At 40.3% G+C, this 26,713-nt stretch overlaps 1 protein-coding gene across 3 annotated transcripts in view; it reads right to left on the reverse strand.

The window, feature by feature from the left end:
* LOC27208787 (unconventional myosin-VIIa) overlaps positions 1-26,713 on the reverse strand; it is a 530,661-nt gene that overhangs the window by 120,911 nt on the left and 383,037 nt on the right. For all 3 annotated transcript variants that reach the window (XM_039298281.2, XM_039298279.2, XM_039298280.2), the window contains one exon: positions 998-1,119. In XM_039298281.2, coding sequence (XP_039154215.1) covers positions 998-1,119 — 122 coding nt within the window. The remainder of the gene's footprint in view (positions 1-997; positions 1,120-26,713) is intronic.

Below are 26,713 nucleotides of genomic sequence, written 5' to 3' on the forward strand. Positions count from 1 at the left end.
ATATCACGGCACCATATTTGAAAGCTGTCTATATCGGATTGTAAGTCCAAATGGCGCGAATTGTCCTTGTGCTGGGGGCATAATTTAAAATCGTCTGCGTACATAAGTACATGCGAATGTTTTATTACTAAGGGGAGGTCGTTAATAAATAAGGTAAAAAGAAGCGGACCAAGGTGGCTCCCTTGTGGGACACCGGATGTGACTCGGAGAATACAAGATAGAGAATTTATAAAGAGGACCTGTTGAGTGCTGCCATTCAGATAGCTTGAAATTCAATTTAGAAGATCAACAGGGAAACCTAATAGATCAAGTTTCCTTACTAGAAGGTAATGATTAACAGAGTCAAGTGCTTTACTAAAGTTAGTGTAGATGACATCTGTTTGAAGATTATTTTTGAGACCCTGTATTACGAAAGAAGTTAGCTCCAAGAGGTTAGTGGTTGTAGATCTGCGTTTCATAAAACCGTTTTGACACGGTGATATGATGAGGTGCTGCAAATGAGGAGTGATAACATTTTCAAAAAGTTTAGGGATAGCCGAAAATTTAGAGACTCCTCTGTAATTGCTTGCATCCAGTTTGCTACCATTTTTATGAAGAGGAATCACAAAGGACTTCTTCCATATATGAAGGAACTGTCAAGATTCCAGAGATAAGGTAAACAGTTTCAGTAGAGGCTTGTACAAGGCTTCCGCACAGAATATGAGCACACAGCCAAGGATTCCATCGGGACCTACCGAATAGACATGTTTAACACGCTGAAGATCGTTAAGCAGTGAGCTTTCGTTTATAGTGGGGCAGAATATTCGATTCAACTTAGATACCGCATAAGAGTATGGCGGTTCGGAATGAGGTAACGAAGAATTTGTTGGCGAAATTTGGCGAATCGTTCAGATGTTTTAAAAATAAGCTTTATATGGTCGGAAACGACTTGAATATACACAACGACGTGAATATACTCTACGAGTAACGTATATAAAAACGGAAAGTGGAAACTTACCAAGGCTTTGTATTTTGGAGAACATCTATAAGGGACTGTAACTGATGGCGAAAATTATCGCTTACAGTACATTTTGATTTCGATGATCCTCGTGGATAACTTGAATTGATGAATTGGATATCCTAAAAAAAGGAGCAGTATTCGAATTTAGTATTTCGATTTATTAAATTAAAATATTTAAATACGCTGAAAATACTATTAGTTGTATTGGTACGACTACGAGATTTGATTTTTCATAATTTAGGATTTATTAATTATGAATTTTTCATGAATTTATGAATATAAATTAGAATAAGACTGGTTATTTTATTAAAGTGTCTTTATTTGTTTTTATAAATTGTACGTGACAATTGGAGAACAAAATTAAAACTGAAACTTAGGGCAAGCTCCGTCGGACCACGAAGCCGCCGCTGCCGCTGGAAAGTTGGCTGAATGTTGTGTCAGCGTCTGCAACGGGCGGTCAGGCAGCGGGTTTCTGGTTTTGGCTGCAACTTTGTCGCGACGGCATCCGGCGTAGCAGCGTTGTCAGCAAACTCAAGCTTGCGCGTGTTAACTCCTCCCCTACTAGTTTGAAACGCGTCTTCGGGTTTATCTTTCTCATTCTGCACTGGTAAAATTTCCAGGTGCCCAGGAGGAGTAGGAATATGGCGATGAGTGCCAAGCCGTCATATGATCGTGAAGATAATCCTATTCTAAGATCCCGGATATGGCGATTCTTCATGGTTAGGTCATGTAGAAATGACAGGCTCAGATGTTCTCTGAAAAGGGTGACGTTGACCAAGGCTGACGTGGGTACAGCAGGTTCCTTCTTCAGGATGCCTCGGTGGTTCACGTAACGGGTGCCATTTAGTGAGACGTAATCGTCGTAAGTCACGAGGAAGGTTCCCGCGATTATCTGTTTGTGTCCAACGCTGTCCCCTACATTCATGGTCGCGTTGTTTATTACTGCGATACCCTCTCCGATTACTATCACGGGCGCCAGGTGACCGGGGCGTGTGGCACAGTGAGCGACAGTTCCAGATACCAGTTGTTGAGCGCATGAAGTATTTTGTAGTCTTCTGCAGAAAGTGGTGCTCACAGTAGCAGCGCAGTCACGTACAGCGAAGGTCTTTGTTCCGCAGTCGGCCACCGTATTACCCTCTTCTAGATCTAATATTATGTTATTATGCTGGACAGGAAGGATATCTATTTTTTTACAGCTTAACAGAGGTTTGGGATATTTGATCAGAAAGTACAATAATTCAGAATTTTGAAAAGCTTTTATATGGGATACCTCTAAAAGATCGGTTATACTAGTATTGGTGATTTGTTCATTTAATAATTCGTTAATGTCGATGCTGTCTAGTATAAGGGGGCTGATTAAATTTATTTTTGCAAGTGTAACAGTGAGGATTAAGTCCTCAAGGTTTGTAATTATCATTATATTCTTTGCCAAAATAGTTGCATAAAAATGTTCGACCTCTGCTTCTGAATTCAAAATTGCATTGAGGGCCATTGAAACGTCATTGAGTCTTGCTTGGAATTTAGTGTTGATCTTTATCTGCTTGCTTTCGGATTCTATTAACTGACTTTGTTTGAATTTTATTTCTTCCCAGTCATCAAAATCTGGGGTTCCTGCAATTGCCTTATGGGCACTACCTATCATGTTAATGCTACGTGCTTGTCGGTGATGAACGGTCAGGGAAGTTATAGTCAGGTGGCTATGTTCTGTACGGCCGTTTTCAGTACCTGTCTCATATGGTCTTTGGGTAGGTTGTCTATTAATTTCCATGTCTCGTCGATGTAAGTTTCGAACGATGTGTGTGTGTGTCCCAAGTAAGTGTACGAGTCCCAGATTGTTACGTCTCCGTAAACTATAGGTATATAGTCCGCGTGGGAGTAGTCGTTGAGTCTCAATGTCGCTTCGGTCAAGGTCATGGTTGCAATTATTAAACTGAAAAGGTATAACCTAAAAAAAATGTAATTAGTTTAAAATAGTTGTCATGATTTTTCAAATGTCAAAAGCCTATTTAAGATTGTCCTTATGGACCACCCTCCCTTTAATAAGAACCGTCGTATCTAGGTCTGCTTCCACTATACCCTCGGTGAATAGGGGTGATAGTTTATTTCCTAGTCTCTTATTGTTTTTTATCCAAACCCCATCGCCTACCAAATACGACTTATAGACCCTTTTTTTATTCATTTGGTCAAGTGTCTTTTGCTGTTCTGATGATTCAATTTTTTCTTTGATATGCACTGTACTACCTTTGGAGTCTGCGTGAATTACGTCTATGGGTCTCTCGTTTGTCACCGAATGAATTATCTTGTTGTACTTTATAGTTGCAAGGAGAATGTTTTCGACGGTGTCCTCTACTTGTGATTCCAACTTATAAGAGCGTGCTATATCCCCAAGAGTGCCATGGAACCGCTCGACTTAGAGAGACTATGCAAGGGTGGGGCGTTTGAAATCACGATGCCAAAGTTATTGCTGAGCATTGATTTAATGGTTTCTGAGTTCAAGGATTTCTCGTTGTCGCAGTAAATTGCCTTTGTTTCGGGGAACATGTTCAAAAGTTGCAAAAGTGGTGCTTTTATATCCACAATAGGCTGTACTAATGCAAACTTGAAAAACAGGTTAGAAAATATTTACCGGCAGTGGAGTAAACATCTATATGCAACATTTCTCCGGCAAACGACGCTATCGGGGTTTTCCCTATTTCCTGCTTTCTTGGGTGCCGATCATGTTTGCTCATAGTACAAATTCTACAGTTTTTAGCTATTTCTGAAGTTAAGTGACCCATTTTTGGAAAAAAGTAGTCCCTAAGCAATTTTTTTTTTTCATTTTTGGAAAAAAGTATTCCCATAGTCGCATTTTCTTGCGCTGCTCTGTGCGCGCGATTATGTTCGGCTGTCGCAATTTCCCTCTGTTCCGTTGGGTTTACAATGTCCGTTACCAAGTTATTGCAATATCTAAAGGTGGTGGAAGGGAATGCCATAACCAATCCGTGTTGGATGAAAGCCAGTATGGGTAGCTCGCAATGAATTGCGTTGACTACGTCAGCATTTACTGCATATTTAATGCTTTGCAATAATGTGCTGCGATCAGAAAAATTTAGTATGTGACGAGTTTTTGTCTTGAACAAAATAAGCTTCTTCTGTTGGGGAATAGTTCCTTCTACCAAAATAATTTGGTTCCGGAAACAATTCACCGGGTTGTCAGTGGCGTCAATGGTATACGTGAGGGATTCTTCGCTGTGGATGGTGGCGACATCTGAGTCTACTGAGTCCTCTAGTGCATTGACATTTTGGCAAGACAGAGCGTCTGCTACCAAATTCTCTTTTCCGGCTCTATAAATTATGTTTGCGTTGTGCTCATCAATGAAGGCTTTCCAACGCTTTATTTTGGCATTCGGGTTTTTGTCCGATACCGAAAAGGTTAATGGCTGGTGGTCTGTATGAATGTTAAGATTCTTAACACCATACAGGTAATTTCTGAGGTTCTTTAGTGCCCATACAATGGCGAGAAGCACACGCGAAATTTACCTCGTTACCTCGTTCGCGAGATCATTGTTATCGGGCGGCCGTCTTGAGACAGTACCGCTCCCAGTCCGTAGCCAGACGCGTCTGTTGTGAAGTCAAAAGGCTTTTTGTAATTTGGGTAGGACAACATTACATCTTCGGAGGCCAGTATATTTTTAAGCCTATCGAAGGCTTCATTTTGTTGGCACTTACTTTGCCATTTTCGCCTTTCAAGATATCTGTTAGGTGCCTTGCGATGTTGGCGAAGCCCGCTATGAAACAGCTATAGTAGCGTGCTAGACCTAAAAATTACCTAAGAGCGAATAGGGTTTTTGGTGAGGAAAAGTCCTTAATAGCCTTAATTTTATCGGGCGAGGACTGAATCCCGCACACTGTAAATCCCAAATATTCCACGCTTTTTTTAAAACTTGGATTTTTCTTGGGACACCCGCTTGCCTTCGTCCCTAAGGTTTTTCAAGACCCACTCAATGTCTCTGACGTGGTCTTCTTTGGACTTGTATAAAATTATTACGACGTAGACGTAAACATAACATATCCTGCCGATTTGTTCGCGAAGCACATCATTGATGGCTGGGATGGATGGGATAGGGTATTTGTCGTCGGTTGTCTTATGATTTAGTTTCCTAAAATCAATAACCAGACTCTTTTGTTTGTGACCCGCTTCGTCGATGCGTTTTTTGTCGACGACCCATATCGGGTTATTGTAAGGGGACTTTAACGGTCGTATTATGTCAATCGCTATAAGTTGTTTAACCTCTGCATTGACAAAGTCAGACATCCCTTTGGATACGGATACAGTTTTGAGTAAATTGGTTCGTCATCCGTTGGTATGGTGCCAACCGTATTTATGTTGTACGGTAGGGACTCGTTAACGTTCGCAAAAGCCTTTATTATTTTTTTTTATCATACTATCAAAAGTGGGTCTGATAGCAGGAGGGACATCTGCGTCATTAATTTGAATATGGTTCACCTGTTGACATTTAGTGAACTCGATTTTTTTAATCCCATGGCCATGTTAAATGACGTTGATTGTCAGATCTATTTGAGCATTGATCTGTTTTAACAGGTCAAGGCCAATTATGCCATCAAAGTCATTAAGTGACTCTCATGAAAAAATAGGACTTTACATCGAAAAGGTGGATGGGGCATTTCTGCTCTATCTTAGTGTGCCAATGAATTGATTTAACTTGAAAAGGGCTGTCAACTGACACCCAATGTGCCAGTTCGGGAAGGGGTGTGTCTATCAGAAGTCTGATAATTTGCCGTGCAACCAGGGAGCTTCCGCTAAAAAATTACAGCTTTCGACTCCGGACAAATCGTCCTCGACCTGTGTCGTTTCATGCTGTGACCGTGACTCGTAGTCACCGCTACTCTCTTCTTGGGGTAGATGATTTAGGTTTTGTTGGGTCCTCATGCACTGGTCGCCGTATTTTTGATTGTTCCAGTAACCCTGAGTGGGTTGCCTGGAGCGCGAGGAGGAATCCACCTCCATTGGCTCGGGACCCCGCCCCTGGGACTTTTGGTTGTTAAAGCGCTGTTTTGTGCTATTTGGGTTTTGCTGGTCATTTCTGTCTTTTTGATTCTTTTGGAAGTAGGGATTCCTGTTTGGAGGATTTTCTTCCTTTGCGTTGGGCGTTCTGACGCCAGTTCTGAGACTTTTGCGAATTTTGTTTTTGGGGTTTTTCCTGAAGGTGTTTTGAAAAAATTTGCTGCGAAAATGACTGTCTCATTGCTTGATTCAGCCTCTTGTGCTAGAGCTAAGGCTGAGGGGAGGTCTATGGGTTGCGCCGGGAAGACTGCCCACTTCAGAGATTTTTTAATCCTGAGACGAAAACGTGAAGCACGTCGCTTCTTAACTTTTCGTTTAATATAGCTGCAGCGTGCTTAGTTGCTGTTGGATTAAGTGAACAGGTGTAGCAATAATGGCTTTAAAATTCAACACTCTGTTGAATGAAGCCAGCACAGCATCTGCTGGTCCCCTTACTTCGTTTCTGATTATAGGCACTGCCTGGTAGTGTCTTGAAGTGCCGTTGTATGGTTCGAAGACTTTGTTGGCTGCGGAAGCGGCTTGCCTCCACGAAACATAGTTTTCTATCTTTCCGTCGAACTCGGGGATGGACTTTGCAACATCTAAGGGCTCGTCACAGCGGGTCCCTGGCACTATTTCAACTTCTCGGAAAATTTCTATCTGTGGTGCAGAAACTCTAGCTTTACCAAGCTGGTTTGTCAGGGAGGCTATCTTCACCTCAAATAAGCGGGCTTTTTGCTCAAGGGCTGCCTGCACTTTTGCCTCCATCCGGGCAACCTGTTCAGTATTCAATTTTTTTGATTGTTTTAAAGTCAGCTCTAAGTATGAGGCTATTAGTTCGTCGCCACTACTGTCGTCCGCTTTGTCTTGGTATTGCAACAAAAAAAGGTTCGAATCGTTTTGGAATTCATTTTTTGTTTAAGCTTATAGATGCTCTTCAACACTTTATTGCAACAGGCAGAAATTTATTTAAGCTTGTTTTTATAAACAATAAAATCTCACACTAGACAGCTCTTAGTATTTAATTACTTTATTTGAAAATATAAATAAACATCTCACTTACATTTTTTTAAATATAAAATTCGAGCTTCGATCAAGTGGTGTGGTGGCCGCTGCGGTATTCTGTTTCCCGTCGCTCGTATTTGTTGATTTGTTTTATTAACTCGCTCAGCTCTTTTGGCTGGGGTTCTTAAGTTTTTTTGTATTTGTTGTGTGAGTGCGTATTTTTTTGCACTATTTTTTTTTTGTCACAAAATTTGTTTTGTTGTTCACTTTATTGAATCGTACCGCAACCCTTTGCGTTAGCTCGAAGAGTTATGTCGGTTAGATAATAAAGTAACTGTTCACTTGTTGATTTTCTAATTTACTTTATTGAACCGTACCGCGATTCTTTGCGTTAGCTCGAAGAGTTAGAGTAACAGTATTTGAATAACAAGTACGAAATCCCTGCGTAGGACGTGCTCTGCGAAAAGCAATCTATTTGTCAGTGTAGTGAAAGTGTATTAAACAGAACAAATAAGGCGAAATAAACACAAAGTGCGATGAAAGAAATAATATAGCTTGTGTTTCCTAAATATTCTCAAATAATAAGGAAAAATCCGAATATAACAGCGACAGCAGAACGAACGCCGTCAAAAAAATAACGCTTGCTTCTCATTTATATCAGCACAACCCGAAACTATTACAAATGCAGTAAGAGAGCGGTAATTGAACCTAAACCCGGCAAAGGCACTTCTACCAACAAAGCAAGTAAAAGCGCGCTCTTGCTCTCTCTCATATTATTGTTGAGTAACCAATCACAGCAACTTAAAGCTACTACAACAACTTTTCCAAAATTTCCCAAAATTACGCTTCGCTTACCGACAGTGACAAGTACAGTGACCTCAATTACTACCGCAACGGCAGTTACAACAAGGTACGGTAGCGACAGCTCACCTAATTTCGTCAACTACTGGGTCAGCGACCGCAACCTATGTATATAAACAAATCGAAACTGCTGCACACCGCCATCAGCTAAATGCAAATAAAAATGTAGGGTCGACCTTGCAGACAGGTATCGACCGCTACATTACTATCAAAAGGAAGCCCTCAAAACAGCAAAAACGGGAAAGAAACCAAAAATCACACAATAGCAACTCAACCAATAGGTTCGAGCTCCTGGCAGAGAATACTGACGACCTGTCATCAGAGCCATTAGGAATTGCAAAATAGAAGAATCTTTCACCAAATTTTATCCATGAGAAGAGCTTAAGCGCTAAACGCATCTATACAACACTATAATAAAAGCCGCCAACTAACTTGACCATGTTTCTCCTGATAGCCCAACATACTGGCTAACAGACATCAACAAACTGTCTAATCTGATCGACTTTGCAATCACCAAAATCATTCCTCGAACCCTGTTGAGATACGAATGCCTGCCAGAGCTGTATTAGATCACTCCCCAGCTGTCATCAATATTTTGGAATATTAATTCACACATTGATCTAAGCATAACACTTAATAGTGAATCCGACATCGACAAGTCAACCACAACACGGGAATCCATTCTTGTTGCAGCAGCCCAATATTCTACTCCTCAAACTTCCACAAAAGATCCCTATTATGAAAGGCAAATTAACAAATCGAGCAATTAGTCAAGCTTTATCGCTTGAGCTCCCAACTCGCTTCGCTCTCACTCTGACATCTTTCGAGCGATTGCACTTAAAGATGCATGCAGTGGCTTATCGCTCGTTCTCGCCCAATATAATCGCTTCTCGCGATTTTTGTATAATCTTCCATATGTTGTATAATTCCAACAACTTGTTTAGTGACACCCAGGGTTCAACGCGTCGAGATCTCATCACATAGCATTAAAGTGAGATAAGTTTCACGAAACACATTTCCTTTTTTTTATATTTCATAAATTTTTACACCAGTTACTCGTATATGGTAGGGTATACTAAATTCGTTAAAAAGTATGTAACAGGCAGAAGGAGGTCTTTCCGACTATATAAACTATATATATTCTTGATCAGGATTAATAGCCGAGTCGACCTAGTCATATCTGTCTGTCCGTATGAGCGTCGAGATCTCAGGAACTATAAAAGCTAGAAGGTTGAGACTCAGCATACAGATTCGAGAGACAAAGACGCAACTCTAACGCCCTAAAACCGCCCAAAACTCCCGCCCCCACATTTTTGAACCATTTTTCGACATTTTTTCATAATTTTATTAGTCTTGTAAATTTCTATAGATTTGAAAATAAACTTTTTCGCACGCCCACTCTAACTTACTCAAGCCCACACTTTGAAAAATTTGTAAATTTATTTCTCATTTTATTCCCTAATACCTATCGATACCCCAGTATCAGATGAAATTTCGCGTTCGCATTCACACTAGCTGAGTAACGGGTATCTGATAGGCGGGGAACTCGACTAAAGCTTTCTCTCCCGTTATATATACATATTCTCATTCGAATCATGTTTCGTTTTTTCTACGATCAATATATATATATAGTAGACTGGCCCTTAAAAAAAATTTCAAACCGCCGGGCAGAATTCATTTCTACTAGGGCCCAAAACAACTTACACAAAATTTGGGGCCGATCGGATAATGTCCGAATAATGGCCGCCAAATCGCCCCAAAGTTGGAAAATTTGGTTTATATGGAAAAATTACTCTACGTAAACTTTTTTTCGTCTAACTTCTTTAAAAATAGTTTACCAACTTATTCTTTTGTTTATTTGTGAGTTAATTTGTAATATTTAGTATAACTAATTATAGCCAGAATAAGTTACAAGCACATAAAACCGATAAACGCCAATAAAGTGTGTTAATTTAATTATTGCTAATGTATTTCTAAATATTTACAAACACATTTTTCTGAACATAGTTTTATAGGTCTTTTTTACAATGTGATCGATATGTTGTGCGATGTTTTTCCTCCTCATATTTTGTCAAAATTCGATTGTAGTCCTTCATAAATTTTATGCCACTCTCAGCAGTATCCCTGACAACAAAAAATCCGGAAAAAAATTAAATGACTCAATATTATCGTTATTTTCTGTCCAGGTTAGTGGATCATGTTTTAAGAAACTGCTGAATAGCCCGAATGCATCGAAAAAGTAACTGTAAAAGTAACTAGAGCTGCATCGCAAGTCAATCGCAACTGTCACTGAAGGATCGAAAAATGCTATGGCAGCTACTTCCGGCGATAAATACCACGAATGACTTTTCATTTTGGAGATTATTTTTTCAGACACCGCAATATCAATGTCTCCGTCATAAGGGCATATTTCACAAACTGCAAGTCCAAGTTTGGAGCACTGATTTGATTTGTACATTCATACTATACTTTTATGTACAAAACTATAATAAATAAGCAAATATCTCGCAGTACATTCATCTCTCGCTAATTCCAACCAGGCGTTGGACGTTGAACTGCAACATCGAAAAGTGTAGTTTTCTCCAAGAAAAGCGAGTGACAAATAAAGAAGTTCCTGAAATTCTGCTCTGCTATAGGATTTTAGCTGCAGTTGCAAATTACAAAACTGTTTAAGACAAAGGTCCTGTTCCTGGGTTATAATTATGTGAATTACAGGATCATCCAATCCAGAGTTGTAAAGCTTTTGGTCTATCTTGGGCCAAGCTGCTGCGAAACGGTTGAACAAACGTACCTCGGGAGCACTGCTTAAGGCATACTTCAACTCAAAAACGCTTTTCAAAATAAGCTCATATATGTGATGTCGGCAATGAAATTAAAGAAGCTTTTTATATAAACATTTTTGAAGGCAAGTAGAAAGTTCAATGGTAGTAGCACTTAGAAATTTAAAAATGCCATTGTAGCTAACCAGAACTGCAATGCGATCTACTTTTTGTGTACCAACAATATCATCCATTAGTTTACCATCCCAATGAACGACCATTGCACGTGCATTACTGATCTAAAACAAGGGAATATGTAAAAAACATACATTTCTCGATTTAATGATTTACTCACTTCCTCGCCAAAATCTTAAATTGTGCTTGTAAGAGCAAATTATCGGTACATTCTTCTTGCGTTTCGTACTAAATTTCGATTTAATATGAAACTGTAGGTTGCTTTGCATTCTGCACGGCGGCTTAGAAAACAAAAATAAAAAAATATTATAGGGACAGTCTAATAAATATACATATAAGATATTTTAGTTTTAGGCTCTCTCTCTCTCTCTCTCTCTTCGCTTTGAACTGTGTACCCTGCGCAGCTTGTGCTGCTGTGGGTTTTCCTGTTGTGCATTGTTCTGTATTTATTATTGTAACTTGTTCGATTTTAATTTTCTCCCTTAGCTTTCTCCCAATAGCTTTTATTATACTGAACAAAAGTTTTGTATTAGTTTACTACTACTCTCACTAGGCCAATCAATCGACAGATTCAATTTTTATTTAATTTGTCTATGAAAAAAAAGGCAATGAACATCTCACTTACATTTTTCGTTGTTCTGTGCTCTTCTTTGGCTGGTTTTGTATTTTTTGTTTTATATATTTCTTTTCTTTTGTTTTTGACTCACTCAGTGAAGCTGCAGTGGGGTTTTATTTTTTGTTTTTTATTACAGTTCAATATTAAAAATGTTTAATTTAAACATTTGTCGATTATTACGTGCTTAAAAGCAGTATGCCATTTACTAATTGAGTTTGTCCGAATACTTATGCCGTACAAAAATTAGTTGTCTGCGTGCATTCTTATCAGTAGAAAGAGAATGCAAACGGTAAACCGTATAAGAATTGGCTTTCTGTGTGCTAAATATTCGTTCGTTGCTTAGCCCATCATCTTCGCACCGTTAGTTAACGGTATTAAGCACTATAACTTGATATAATATAACTTGATAACTTGCCGACTAGTGTCGGTGTTGACATGGTTTTGTTTTTCACTTGCTGAGTGCAGTTGCACTAGGGTTTTTTTGATGTTTGTTATTCGTTGTTGTTGTTTTGTTTTATATGTTTTATATAAAACGATTTCCCAGTTAATTTGATTCTTGTTCTTGTTAAATAATTTTTTTTTATTAAATACTTTCGAATTTAATTATATTATTGCACGCCTAGTATAACTGTTTCGTTTTATTAGTACGTTTTAATAAATTTGTTTGCACTTTTCCGTCGCGGGATCTTTTGATCCGGTTTCAGATCACTTTTACTGCTAAGTTGGGCGCCAATTAAACAATTATTAAGTTATTTCAAATAATAATTATTCTTCTTTATTAGGTGCATCAGAATACGACTGATCCCTTTTGAGCTCTGTCTAAAACTAAAGTAAAATTTCATATTCAAATATTTATAGCGGCACTTCTGCCGCTATTTCTGTCAACGTTGCGCCTCGTGACTTCTCACACCGCCACGTCCAGAATGCTAACGCTGCGCCTGTGGGGACCTGTTGGTGTCCGTTTACAGTAACCGCAAATTCCGCTGATTTATCGCACTAGATTCGGACCGGGTACTGACTTAGCATTCAGTTCAGTATCATTGACCTTGCTTATGATAACTTATACAAGTTCGAAATTCGGAACGTAGCTTATTAAGCAATGAGCTAGGTGACAAACAACACATCTCTTTTAAATGATAAGTCGGACTGCTCCTTAAACACAAACAACACACACATACGCGGGGTTATTATGTTGAACCCAACGGACGGACAAGAGTGTAGAATGTCAACAACTACAAGCCATCAAGGTAATAGACCTGATGGTAATTATTCCGAAATATGATGGCGAAGGGGGAAAGGTATATGGTTTTATAGCAGCAGTTGAGCAGGTTAGGCCTGATTAGGGAAGAAGAAAGATCGAATATAGGAGTTATAGCGCTCCGAGCAGTAAGGTGGTAGGAGCAGCGGATAGAGTCCTGGATTTGGACGAGTTTGAGTTAAATTAGGATCAGATCAAGAGAATATTGATCTCCCACTTTAAAGACAAGAGATCAGAGCAGAACCTGATAATGGAGTTGGCCCACATCAAAGAGAAGAAACTGGACGTAGAAACCCTTTACAATAGAGTCATGACTTGAAGAAGGCCTTAGTGGGTTCGACCAAAACAGGCGAGAATAGCATACTGCTGAGGGGTGAAACAATTAAATGCTATCAACCCACGGTGCTGAACGCCTTTATTTCGGCCTTAAAGAAACCGACAGTAACTATAAGGAACATAGGGGTCCCGAACATACCCAGGGCTTATGAGATAGCTTGTAGGGAGGAAAGATTAATTGCCATGGAAGGTGTCGAACCAGAACCTAAAACGCAGGGTTCGGTAGAGTTGAGAGGCAGCAGCACTAAGGATACTCAGAAGCAGGAGCAGGAGGAGCCCCAAGGATTGGCTTAAAGGGAGACGGGCATTTGGTCGCAGTACCAGTGGGGAGGAAACAATTCTTCTCTGTTTCCAATGCCGTTTGTCATGCCAAATATGAATGGATGGTCAGCTTTCGGAGATGATGGGTAACTCATTCAGGGCACGTAATTTGAATCGCAATTACCAAAACAGGAACTCCAGCGGGAACCTGAACCAAATGAACCAAGATAGACAGTGGAATGGTTATAATAGTAACAGGTTAAACAACAGCAACTATGATAAGCAGCAATGACGCGGGACAGCTAGGGATTGAACCACCAACAAACACAGAAGGCAGTGGCCAGTCCTGGATGTTCAGGAATTCGAACAATTCGGGACAGTCCAGACAGTCGTACAATTCGAACAATTCTAGGAGGTGTTTAAATTCAAACGGCACTACAGATAAGCACGGCAGTAGAGCTTCGACCAGTAGCCAGCTGCATTTCCAGTAACTCCACGGTCGAAAGACTACACTCAACGATAACAGAGATATACCGGTTGATTATGGAGAGCAAGGCACGAGGAGATACTGAGCGAAGCGTTTATAACGTACAATAATGCCATTCATTCAGCAACGAAGCTGACACCTCAAGAAGTCTTTACAGGCAGAACGCAGGATTTCCTAAATAACGTGACATTCAACAATGAACACGATTATTTGCAAAAAATCTATGATGGTGAAAGAGTCAAAAGGTTAGGAGAATCGAAGCAGCTAATTTGGATAGACAGGAACCAGACCCTGTGCAGGTTGGGAACACAATATTTAGGAGAGAAAATCGGAGAGATAAACTTACTCCTAGGTTCTCTAAACACATGGTGTTGGAAAACAACGACCTAACACTAACAACAACCAAAGCACAGAAGATTCGCAAGGAGAAGATCCGACGAATTAATAAATCAAACGAAAAACATTTTTACAGGTGGTCCATTGCCTTGGCCGAGGAGAGCAGGTTCTAAATAATACCCTTGGAGGGGAACGAACTATTGGCCCAGATAGAAATGGGGACGGCAAGGGTGATACAAACGTACCAAACCTATATCCGCATCGTAAGGTTACAGGAATATAAGGATATAGTAGATGGAATAGAGAGGACATTTGGAGAGATCGCAGAGGAGTCGGGAACGAGAGACTTAATTTTATTACTGACAAATATATTACAAATGGTGAGGAATTGGTTAGAAGGAATATTGCCCAAGCATAGAAGAGCGAGAGGGTTGATCAATAGATTGGGATCGATAGTTAAAGCGATAACAGGGACGCGGACGACACCAAAAAACTGAAGGAGGAAATAAGGAGGATGAATGAGACGGAGGATAGGCTGAGAGAGAGCATAAACTCACAAGAGGAAGCAAGGAGCAAGGTCAATTTCATGTTCAAAAATGTAACAAAGTACATAAACGAAGAGCAGAGTAGGGTGAATACATTTATTAACAACTAAAATAATGGTATAAGTAAGTAATTTGTAGAAGAAGACTTATTTCGCTTACTATAGATATGTAAGGCTTGAACTTGAATGACGTAGCCGAGAGCTTGTTGTTGGCTAAGTTAGGAGTGATTTCCAGATTCCTATTCGACAAGAAATAAACAAACAGGTGTGTCCGCGAATAAGAGAGTCAAGGGATACACTCATTATCGGACGAGCATATGTATGAATTTTTGGAATTAAGCGCTATCAGTAATAATACAGACATAATAATTTCAATTAAATTGCTCCTATTTAAGAAAGAAATATTTTCATTCCGAAAATTAATACCACTTCCCATGAACAACACAGAATTTGTGATAACTCAAAATTATGGCGAAGGTGGTGGTGACTCATGGGAATGAAATACATTACTATAAGGAAAAATGTCAGTCAATAAGGAACATTTATATATGTAAGAACGACAATATTATAAGTCAAATCAATTCAAAATGTATTACAAGACTGTTAAGTGGAAAGGAAGCGGAATGTGAGACGAAGGACGTTGGATTGGTCACAACGATCTTTGAACCGGAGGCCGGTTACATCGCAATTTTCAATAGCAGAAAGATCAAACTGCATATAGATTGCGGAGTCGACAAAACATTGAATGGATCACTTCTTATAAAATTCACCCATTGCACTATGGTCCAGAATTCGTTTTTTTTTTGCATAAATTCTAAATTTTTTTGTCAATATATCGTCCTTTAGCAATTATTTTCTAATAGAAAATTGATCATATAAATAAAAACCAAAAACAAAATTGACCGAAAGCTTCACTAAATCGTTTTATGAGCTTTGAAAGGTGCTGTGTTAAACAGCTGATTGAGAGAATGCAATTCCAGCTAAATTATTTGCTTACTTTTGCACGTAGTACAATCGTTAATACGCATCCAAAAATTATAGTAAAATGTGGAAAATAAATGCCAAGGTATGATGTTTTTAACTTATGTAGGAAATATATGTATAGTTGTACTGTTTGGGTGTTGTGTGACATCCAATTTATGTGTATTTTAACAGAAAATTCTAACGTGTCCCCTGTGTTTCGTGGAGTATAACTAATTTTCTGACAATTTCTGACAAAAGTTAAAAACGTCAGTTTGTACCTTTAACTATTGTCTTTGACGGTAAAGTAATATCTTTTGTCCATTTTTGCTCGTTTTCTTAAAAATTTGATTTTATATATGCAAGTTCGAGTTTAGACATAGCGACCTCCTGGACATTTGGCGGCGTAACAATAGGCAAATAAGTTATGTTTCAGATTACTTTTATTCCGCAATCAACAACAATAATCAGGAATCGAAAAAGACAGAAAAGGTTGACAAAAAAATAGTAAATTCTGAATTATTTATTAAAAGAAAACTGCCCGAGTGTAACAGACAACTAGCCCGATTTATTTCCAAACATACCAAGTGGATGGCGTCTGAGATAAGAATTCTTGTTAGTGATTTTGAAAACTCCAAGACACCCCAACAAATGGGACGCCGAAACTTATCTTACCAAAATGCAGGAGAAAGAATAAAAAGGAAACTGAAAACGCAAGTGAAGCCCGGAATAAACTTTACAAAAGGGACCGACTGTCACATGCAAGGAAAAATAGTCGGATCAATACGATGAGTGATATTTTCAACAGAGCGATTGATTCCTCGGACCCACTATTATCAACAATAATACAGGAAATACAGGTTTAAAACCTGATCCATCAGACAAAATATTGGATTCACATTCTGATTCCGTTTCGAGTTCAGATTCGGAAATTTATAATGTAGAACTAGAAGAAGAAGAGGGGGATTATTTTTAAAACAAGAATATACACACTTTTATAAAAAAAAAAAAAAAAAAACCCTGATATTTCGTTGACTCCTGACTCATACCAGTAGTTAATATAGGAGGCAAGAGAGGGCGTGGTCGCACAGGCTAAATTTTGTGTGCAAACTAATTGTGATTTAACAACAAAATGTACAAAGTTTCAAGTCTGTAGCTCAATTTTTAGACGTTATGCCAAAAAAAATCGAATTCTAGACCACAGTGCAACGGAAAGACCCTTGTGGACGCGGATAAAGTCCTCACCTTAGACTTCCTTTCTACAATTAAGGCACAGGAAGCAGGGATTTAGAGTTTCACGACCCACTTCTACACGACGACGGTAAACTTTAAACATACCCTTGAAGAGATATCAACTCCAAATCACATTCGGAGTCCAACACTGCATTTTATAGTCCTTCGTATCCGGATCTTCAAGGAATAGTTTTCGAGAGCTAAGTACATACACATATTCGAAATTTTCCTAGTGCAAGCCGTTTGCAGACCGCCATATACAGTTTCATTGCCTTTGACCAGCAGAAGGATTGCATCGTTCGTTGTGCTCAATGTATATGGTTTTAATATTCCCAATTCCCACATACATACAATTATTTTTTGGTTCATTTTTCCAATCGTGCAGATCTACACATCAAATTCATTCAATTATTATTTGGTTCCTAATTCCAATTGTGCAAATGTACTAAAAAAACATGCATACACACGAAGACCCATGAAGAGGCACAATTCATTCAAGTGAAATTTTCGTTATTTACGGAGTTGAGTCGGCCGTTGCGTGCGGCAAACTGACAAAACCACACGGTGGGGTCGTGCCATAGCTTTGCGCAGCATTCACGCGAGTTAAATGAGCGCTTTTTGCAGGTAAATGGCAAAACTATAAGTTTGCAATTTTCTGCAGCTGATAAAACAGCTACTAGCGCTGCCAACTTGGCTTAGTGGGTGATCTTGAGAATAAGGCGTTGCCGGATTAACTACTGTTCAATTACTATTATATATAATTTAAACCTTTAATTTTAATTTGATTCTAGTTCCTTGGGAGCGTACCATTCATTAAGAAAGGGGAAAAGGCACAATGTTCGCGGAAAGACCAAAAATCATCCTCTCTCTGTGATGCCTAAGCAGAGGCTCTGGTGTCCGAGTCGAGGCGGATCAAACCTCCAACGGTAAAGGCCTGGAAGTTCGTGGGCTACATGGGATCCCTTTGTAAAGCTGGTGCTTCTGGTGCTGGTAACCGTAGGCCAACTTATAGTTTATGGATAGCGCAGTGGGGGCAGTCCCCCTGAACGCAACGACCCGTTCAGGAGGAGCTCCAGGCTTTCGAGATCCCCCTTTCGTAGTCGGTAACCCTCACTCAGGGTGACGGAATCTCGGTTCCGGCGGTGGCGAGGGGTGGGCTAGCAGCCCCCCAGCCGCCGTTAACTAGCGACTGCAGTGCTGCTGTAGAGCTGGAGAACTTGGCTCCTACAGAATCTACTACCGCTACAATTCCGAAGACGATGGACCACATGCCATCGTCGTCCCATCGCAAAAGGGAGTGAGGGAGTGAAGTCCCCAGCTGGACTTGGACGGTCATCGGACCTGACCACGGCTCTCCAGAATGAGGACCCGAAGTTCATACTCACCATGATCCTACAGGAACTGATCACCTATGCGGGGAATTGGATATGCGAAGGTAAAACACGTAAAAAACACAGCTGCTATGCTCCGCCTAGCGACAGTCCCGACCAGTTTGATGAGTTTCTTTAGGTACTAGTGGGCCATGCGAGAGGGAGAAGCCTTGGAGACGGCAGAGTAGAACAGCGAGCAAGCATGAGTGCAAGGTGGAGTGGCACCCAAAGCCAAATACGATCTGATTGCCTCAGGGCTAGGAGGACGGCGCAACGAGCCAGAGGCATTACCCACCACGCGTAGCTCATGTAGGCTTTCAGAAGAAAACGCACAAAGTTGAAGCACAGCACACCGGCTGCCGAAGCGCCGTGATTCTTGGGCCTCGCCTTTAAGCTTGTTACCTATAAGCTAAGGAAGAGAGCGGTAACCTCATTTGACCCTTGGGTCCTGGCTATCATTGTAGGGGAGCTATTCCTAATGCAGACCACACCATGGCCAACTGAAGTAGCCCCTGCCCCAGATTTCCCGTGCGTTACAGAACTTGAAGTCGTCGAGGCAGCCAAGCGCATCAACCCCAACAAAGCCACTGGACTAGATGGTATTCCTGGAGTTGTTATTAAAGCAGTGCCTTCCAGCACTCTCTTCTAGACGGAATCTTTCCAACAAGGTGGAAAAGCCAGAAACTAGACCTGTTGCCGAAAGGCAAGTAACCAGCACATGCTGCAAACTGCTACCGCCCTCTATGCCTAGTGGATATAGTTGGAAATCTGTCCGAACATATCCTGTATTTTTTATGTAAATCGCACGGGTCCCACGGTCACACCGACCAAGGGGCGCTGCCGTGTATCGTACGGCTCGATTCGCGAGAAGATAGACGCGTTATAGAAAATAGAACAGAGGCGAGGAAATGAACATAAAGTAATAAATAATTATAAATAATGTAACTAAATAATAACATAACTCTAATAAATATTATTGTTAGTAGGATCTAATTATGTACTAAAAAGGTTAAAATTGATTGCTTTAAGAGCGGCAGAGAGTCAAGATTACAGATAATAGGATAAAGTCTATTATAGTCAGAACATAATACTCTGTAAGGGTCATGCAACTCATAGTTAGATCTACAATGATTTAAGATAAGTGGTATATAGTTTCTAGTGAATCTACTTGGAACCGAGAAGTTAAGCCAACTAATCAAGTCGGGACTCTCAACATCACCACGAATAAGCTTACAAATAAACTAACAAATAAAGACTGCTCAAAGCATAGTTCAACGGTTAGCTAGGGATGGCAAATTAATTAAAAGTAGTCTACTGGAATAAGGAGGTAATATACGGTTTGCATCCCAATTTAGGCGCCGCAAGGCAAAAAGTAAGAAGTTTTTTTGGACCGATTCAATACGGTCCGAGTGGACTACGTATTGTGGACTCCAAACAGGTGATCCACACTCAAGAATTGGACGGACTAATGAAATAAATAAGGTTTTAGTCAAGTAAGGGTCATCAAATTCCTTAGACCACCTTTTTATAAAACCAAGCACACCTCTGGCCTTATTGACAATAGACGAAATATGGTCAGAAAATTTTAGTTTTGGGTCCAGAAGAACAACAAGATCATCAACTCGTGTTATTCTGTCCAGAGAGCACCCACTTAGAGTGTAAGTCGTGCGTATTGGGTTGGCACGACAAAACGTCATAACTTTACACTTGGAGCCATTTAAGTCTAATATGTTATCACGGCACCATATTTGAAATCGGTCTAGATCGGATTGTAAGTCCAAATGGCTCGAAATGTCCTTGTGCTGGAGGCATTATTTAACATCGTCTGCGTACATAAGTACACGCGAATGTTTTATTATTAAGGGGAGGTCGTTAATGAATAAGGTAAAAAGAAGCGGACCAAGATGGCTCCCTTGTGGGACACCGGATGTGACTCGGAGAATAGAAGATAACGAATTTTCAAAGAGGACTTGTTGTGTCCTGCCATTCAGATAGCTTGAAATCCAATTTAGAAGATCAACAGGGAAACCTATAAGATCAAGTTTTTTTATTAGAAGGTAATGATTAACAGAGTCAAATGCTTTACTAAAATCAGTGTAGATGACATCTGTTTGAAGATTATTTTTGAAAACCTGTATTACAAAAGAAGTTATCTCCAAGAGGTTAGTGGTTGTAGATCTGCGTTTCATAAAACCGTGTTGACACGGTGATATGATTGATCTACAAAGGTGCTGCAAATGAGGAGTGATAACATTTTCGAAAAGTTTTGGGATAGCCGACAATTTAGAGAATCCTCTGTAATTGCTTGCATCCAGTTTGCTACCTTTTTTGTGAAGAGGAATCACAAAGAACTCCTTCCATATATGAGGGAATTTTGAAGATTCCAAAGATAAGGTAAACAGTTTCAGTAGAGGCTTGCACAAGGCTTCCGCACAGAATCTGAGCATACAGCCAGGGATTCCATCAGGACCTGCCGAATAGACCGGTTTAACACGCTGAAGATCGTTAAGCAGTGAGCTTTCGTTTATAGTGGGGCAAAATATTAGATTCGACTTAGATACCGCGTAACAGTATGCCTGTTCGGAATGAGGTAAAGTTGAATAGGTTGTTTGAAAAAACTTGGCGAACAGATCGGCTATTGCCTGATCCGATGTAACCGTACTGTTTTCAATAAATAGCGAGGAAGGGTAAGAACTTGTTTTTCGCTTAGTGCTAACGAAATTATAAAACTGTTTCGGATCCTGTGCAAACTGGAACTTACAACGGTTTAAATAATTTTTGTAGCACAGCGTTAAGCACGGTAAAGTTTAACCGAGCGCTTAAATATTTACAAAAGATGGACTGAGAACCGGTATTTTTAAATTTCATATAGAGTATGGACTTTACATTTCTTAGGTGTGTCAACTCTTTATTAAACCAAGGAGGTTTAGAGATTGACGGATAGTACATCGGAACACAAGAGTCAAAAAATGATTTAATTGCGGTATGAAACATATTAATCGCATCCGCCATTACGTTGCAGGAGTAAAGATCGGACCAATTAAAGCTAGCTATAAAATTGTTTAGCCTCCGAAAATTTGCCTTGCGAAAACAGGGAATTCGCTTTGTTGACTTCTCTGAATTTACTTTTAATACCGTACCTAAGTCGATTTCCACCTCGAAAGTAGGATGATATTGACCTTCAGGTTGAGTAAGAGGTACTACCCTTGTCAGAAACACACTTTCAGGACTTGTTACAAAACATAGATCCAAAAGTCGACCAAGAGAATTTGGAATATAATTAACTTGCGACAGGGATAAGTCGAGCAAGCCGTCAATAAAGTCATGTTGTGCTAAAGGGAGAAGGATATTCGATTGTTTTTCTGGGGACCACATTGTGCCAGGTATATGAAAATCACCTAGAACTACCAATTGGTTCCTGTCAGAAAGTTTATTCAAGATGGACTGGATAGCGGACAGATGATTCTGATATACTGGGAATTCAGAAGATGGCGAAATATACGAGCACGCAATATAAACTGATCTGTCGGAAAAAGACAGCTTTACACATACGAATTCCGAGTTACGGGACTCGTGAAAAAGTAACTCCTCCGACGCGAGTGTAGATCTAACCGCAATTAAGACTCCACCACCCCGTCTGGAGGGACGGTCATACCTATATATAGTGTACATACCTGGGAAGACTTCGGAGTTAAGTATCTCCGGCTTTAACCAAGTCTCTGTGAACACTATAATATGGGATGCAAAGGAAAGGCTATCACAATACAATTTCGTTAGTTTGCTACTCAAGCCTCTAGCATTTTGATAGGAAATAGTAAGATTCATTGTTAGTTTTTTTAAGAAGAGGAAGAAGATGAAGAGGCGGATGGTGCAGAGGTCCGCCCACGTGAGGGAAGTTTAATACCCACGGGCCCATTTTTCCTATTTTTGATCTTAGCTTCGAACCTTCCGCAACCACCGGGAACATCAACGGCCTAGGAAGTCAGCAATATGGTTTCCGGAAAGGAAAGTGTACCCTGGACGCTGTCTCGGACGGGAGTAACATCGTCAAGACCGCTGTTGGTGATAGATGGCTAGGAGGCTGAAAGGAAGACGGCGCAATAGTGACTCTGGGCGTAAAAAACGCCTTCAACTCCGCCCAAGATGGCCCGTAATCCTCGGAGCTATGAACTGTATGGGGATCCCGGAATACCTGAGGATAGTCGTTGGCAGCTTCTTTAGGGACCGTGTCCTATGGTATACGGAAGCCCAAAAAGATAACGAGTTTCAACAGGTGTTCCCCAAGGTTCGGTACTTGGACCAATCTTGTGGAACATCATGTACGATGGGATCTTGGGCATCAACAGGCCCGTGGGAGTAGAACTGCACTGTTTTGGAAACGATGTGGCATTACAGCAGTCGCTAAAACAATTGCAGAGTTGTAAGATCAGTGTAACACTACGATTTGAGCTGCCATCCACTGGCTCGAGAAAGCCAGGCTAGCAAAAGCGGCACACAAGACCGAGGCAGTCCTACTAAGCAGCAGGAAAAAGATGAAGAATATGATAGTCCCTATCAATGCGAAACATGTGACCTCCCAAGAGGCCCTAACGTACCTAGGTTTTATGATAGACCACAGACTATCGTTCAAGGACCACGCGAGTTACGCTAGACTCATGCCCAACGTCAGTGGTCCAAGATACCCGGCCAGGAAACTGCTGGTGGCGGTAGCAAACCCTTCGATACTAAACTCTGCACCAATCTGGAGCAATGCCACTAACAGGGGTTCATACCTGAAAGGTTCACTACAGGATTCAGGAAAATATCCGAAGACGCGGCACTAGCTCTAGCAGGCTTGCAGCCAATTGATCTGAAGATCAAGGCTCTCGGCCACGAGTGGCTGCTGGGTGAGTACAGATGGCAAACGTCGCGACGGGGAAGGTGGTCTTACCAGCTCATCCCTGAGTTGGCGGTTTGAGCAGAGTGCCAACACTAATGCTTGGACTACCACCTAACGCAGTTCCTCGCAAACCATGGCTGCTTTGTGGCCTATCAACGCTTGTTCTGCGTCGATGCGAAGAATACTACCTCAGCGTTCCCTGCTTGTCGTAAAAGGTGACTAAAGTGTCACACTGAAGGACTACACTCATGTACTACACTGCCGATTTCCCCAAAAGACTACTAGCTTATTGATTCTACCTATGGCTTGCTTTAATGCAGCTTTCTCGAGATATATAACGCGATATCTTTTGTCTTGGAGAAGGCGGGCTTGTTATATAATAGCTTCTCTGAGGCTTTCGGCTATAACCTTGAATAAAAAGTAGGGTCGCAGTTTGTTGCTTATAGCTGCACTTGATAAACCAATATTTCTACACAGTTATATCAATGTTTTCCTGTACACTGTTTTGGGTGCTGTGCGACCCTATCATTACTGTATGTAACCGAGTTAACAAACCCCCTCTCTCCGGCCACAGAGTACTGCAAAGAGAGACAACACCGATCCAACAACAAGGGAATGGGAACCGACTGTTCACGCCGGAAGGGCGCAAACAGTTGAGCGGCAGTGTAAGCGGCCAATGCTTGCACTCAAAGCTCCTCCACGGCTCGAAAGCACCGCTGCTCGCGCTCTCCTTCTCTCCTCTCGCTCTCCTCCCTTTCCGCATTCACCTCTCCGCGGTCCCGCGGTATTTCCACTGTTAGTGTTAAGGTAGTCTTAAGTTACAAGTGCGCGAATAAAGTACGGAATTTTCGTGAAGTCGATCCCGAGTGTTTCATTTCAGGGAGAATCAGCAGCAGCCGCAGCAACTACAACCACGGCAATTTTCCGCCCACTCCATTTCATGGTCCTTCGAGCCGGATGAGCTCTGATCCTGCCAGCGCTCCTTGCGGAAAATTCAAGATAAGTACGGCTTTAAATCCTATTCCGTCCGTGGTCGCCATTTTCGTTTTTCCAACGGCGTTTATTCTTTCCGTCCATCCGTATCAAGTGAAAAGTGAAAATATATAAGTACATGCGCCCAGCCACCGTGATTACTTTTTTTTAAGTGCATAAACAAGCACTTTGCCAATACCGGCCCCCTAATTCGTCTCACGGTGCTCCGCTGATATCCAAGCGCATGTACATATATATATATATATACACTGTCCAAAATTCACTGTTATCGTCCGCTGCTAAACTGCTGTTTTTTTTTGTGCCTCAATAAAATATACAACCCAATACAAATACAACAATACAATACAATATACAAATTTAATTAAATTCAATTAAATATACACATACATATAATCACCAAAAATTTCACATACACACAAATATACATAGCCATATACATACATTACGACATATCCATTGTCATACATAGATTCCAACGAAATTCACATACACACAGTCGCGACTTACACAGACTTGCCAAGTCCAAGTTCTTTCGTCTCCTCTTTGTTCGTTATTGCCCTGACAAAAAAACCAGCGCATAGCGACGAGAGAATACCCTATTCTCGAGACATAAAATAAAATAAATAAGTCCGACGATAAAATTTAAAAATAAATAATTTAATAAAAAAAAAAAAAGGAAAGAAACGATTGTTTTAATTATTATTATTATTGATTATTATTTAATAATTATTTAACCCAAATAATAATTTTTTTTACAAGCTATTTCTGGCTCCCATTTCTGGTTCCTAAATTAAAATAATAAAATTGTGGTCCTAAATCCGGTAGCTATTTTTATAAATTTAAACTTGAATTTTCTAGCTATTTTCTATATATTAGCTATTCTTTTTCGGGATTTCCAGTCGGTAGCGATTTTTTATAAATCCTTGGCTATTATCCAGACTCCAGCTGGTAGCTATTTTTTAGCTATTTTTCCAGAAATTGCAATTCATAGTTTTTTTTTTATAAATTTGAGCTACTGTTTTTTCTAGACTCCAATATAACTATATCTTCTTGTGGACTTCACTCCAGCTGTTGCTTTTTGTGAATCCTCCTAGCTATTTTTTTCACACTGAGTTTTAGCTATATGAAATCCGGTAGCTATTTTTTATAAATTCAAGTTTATAGCTATTTTCTATATTAGCTATTCTTTTTCGGAATTTCCAGTCGGTAGCGATTTTTATAAATCCTTGGCTATTATCCAGACTCCAGCTGGTAGCTATTTTTTAGCTATTTTTCCAGAAATTGCAATTTATAGTCTTTTTTATAAATTTTAGCTACTGTTTTTTCTAGACTCCAATATAGCTATATCTTCTTGTGGACTTCACTCTAGCTGTTGCTTTTTGTGAATCCTCCTAGCTATTTTTTCACACTGAATTTTAGCTATATGAAATCCGGTAGCTATTTTTTATAAATTCAAGTTTATAGCTATTTTCTATATTAGCTATTGTTTTTCGGGATTTCCAGTCGGTAGCGATTTTTATAAATCCTTGGCTATTATCCAGACTCCAGCTGGTAGCTATTTTTTAGCTATTTTTCCAGAAATTGCAATTTATAGTCTTTTTTGTATAAATTTGAGCTACTGTTTTTTCTAGACTCCAATATAGCTATATCTTCTTGTGGACTTCACTCTAGCTGTTGCTTTTTGTGAATCCTCCTAGCTATTTTTTCACACTGAATTTTAGCTATATGAAATCCGGTAGCTATTTTTTTATAAATTCAAGTTTATAGCTATTTTCTATATTAGCTATTCTTTTTCGGAATTTCCAGTCGGTAGCGATTTTTATAAATCCTTGGCTATTATCCAGACTCCAGCTGGTAGCTATTTTTTTTAGCTATTTTTTCAGAAATTGCAATAAACTGAATTTTAGCTATATTGTACTTCATTTAAGCTTTTTTTCCGGTTGATTTAAGATCTATTGGGGCCTTATTTCCCAAAAATTGGGATTTTTACCTTCGTGCTCCAATCTCCAGATCCCAATTGCAACTTTCTCCAGAATTCCGACGGGATCCTTTGTCTATCCAGATTTGGATGCCCTCTGGGTCTGGTTCCTTTTCAATTCCACATTTTTTGCGGCGTGCAGGCCTTCTTGACTTCCTTCTCCTAGGGCATAGCTGAGCATGCCCCTAGAGGGAGACAAGAAAAAGACACCCGCACCTAGAAAAGAACAAAAGTTCAACCCGCAATCTCCGCTATCCACTCGCGGTAGGCCAGCACCCAAGTCCGTTAGTCCCAGGGTCAAAACCGCGACTCCCACTCCGAAACCAAAGGTTGTGCCATCGACCAGTTCGAAGACAACTCCTAGGTTGGTCATTTCCCGACCAGTGACGCGAGCGTCTAGTGAGTCTTCTCTATCGAGAAAATCCGAGAGTCCCTCCGCTGTCGGGATTGATTTCCTCCGCGTCACACGCTCTACCACAAAGAGAATGGCATCCTCTGAGCAGCCGACGCCCGCAAACGCAGCGTTGCATAAATTCATCGCCGTCAGCGATCGCGTAAGCCTTTTCGAAGCGAAGATCAACACTCCAGATCAAGCCTC

The sequence above is a fragment of the Drosophila simulans genome, unplaced genomic scaffold (assembly GCF_016746395.2).
Source record: "Drosophila simulans strain w501 unplaced genomic scaffold, Prin_Dsim_3.1 Segkk6_quiver_pilon, whole genome shotgun sequence".
NCBI lineage: Eukaryota > Metazoa > Arthropoda > Insecta > Diptera > Drosophilidae > Drosophila > Drosophila simulans.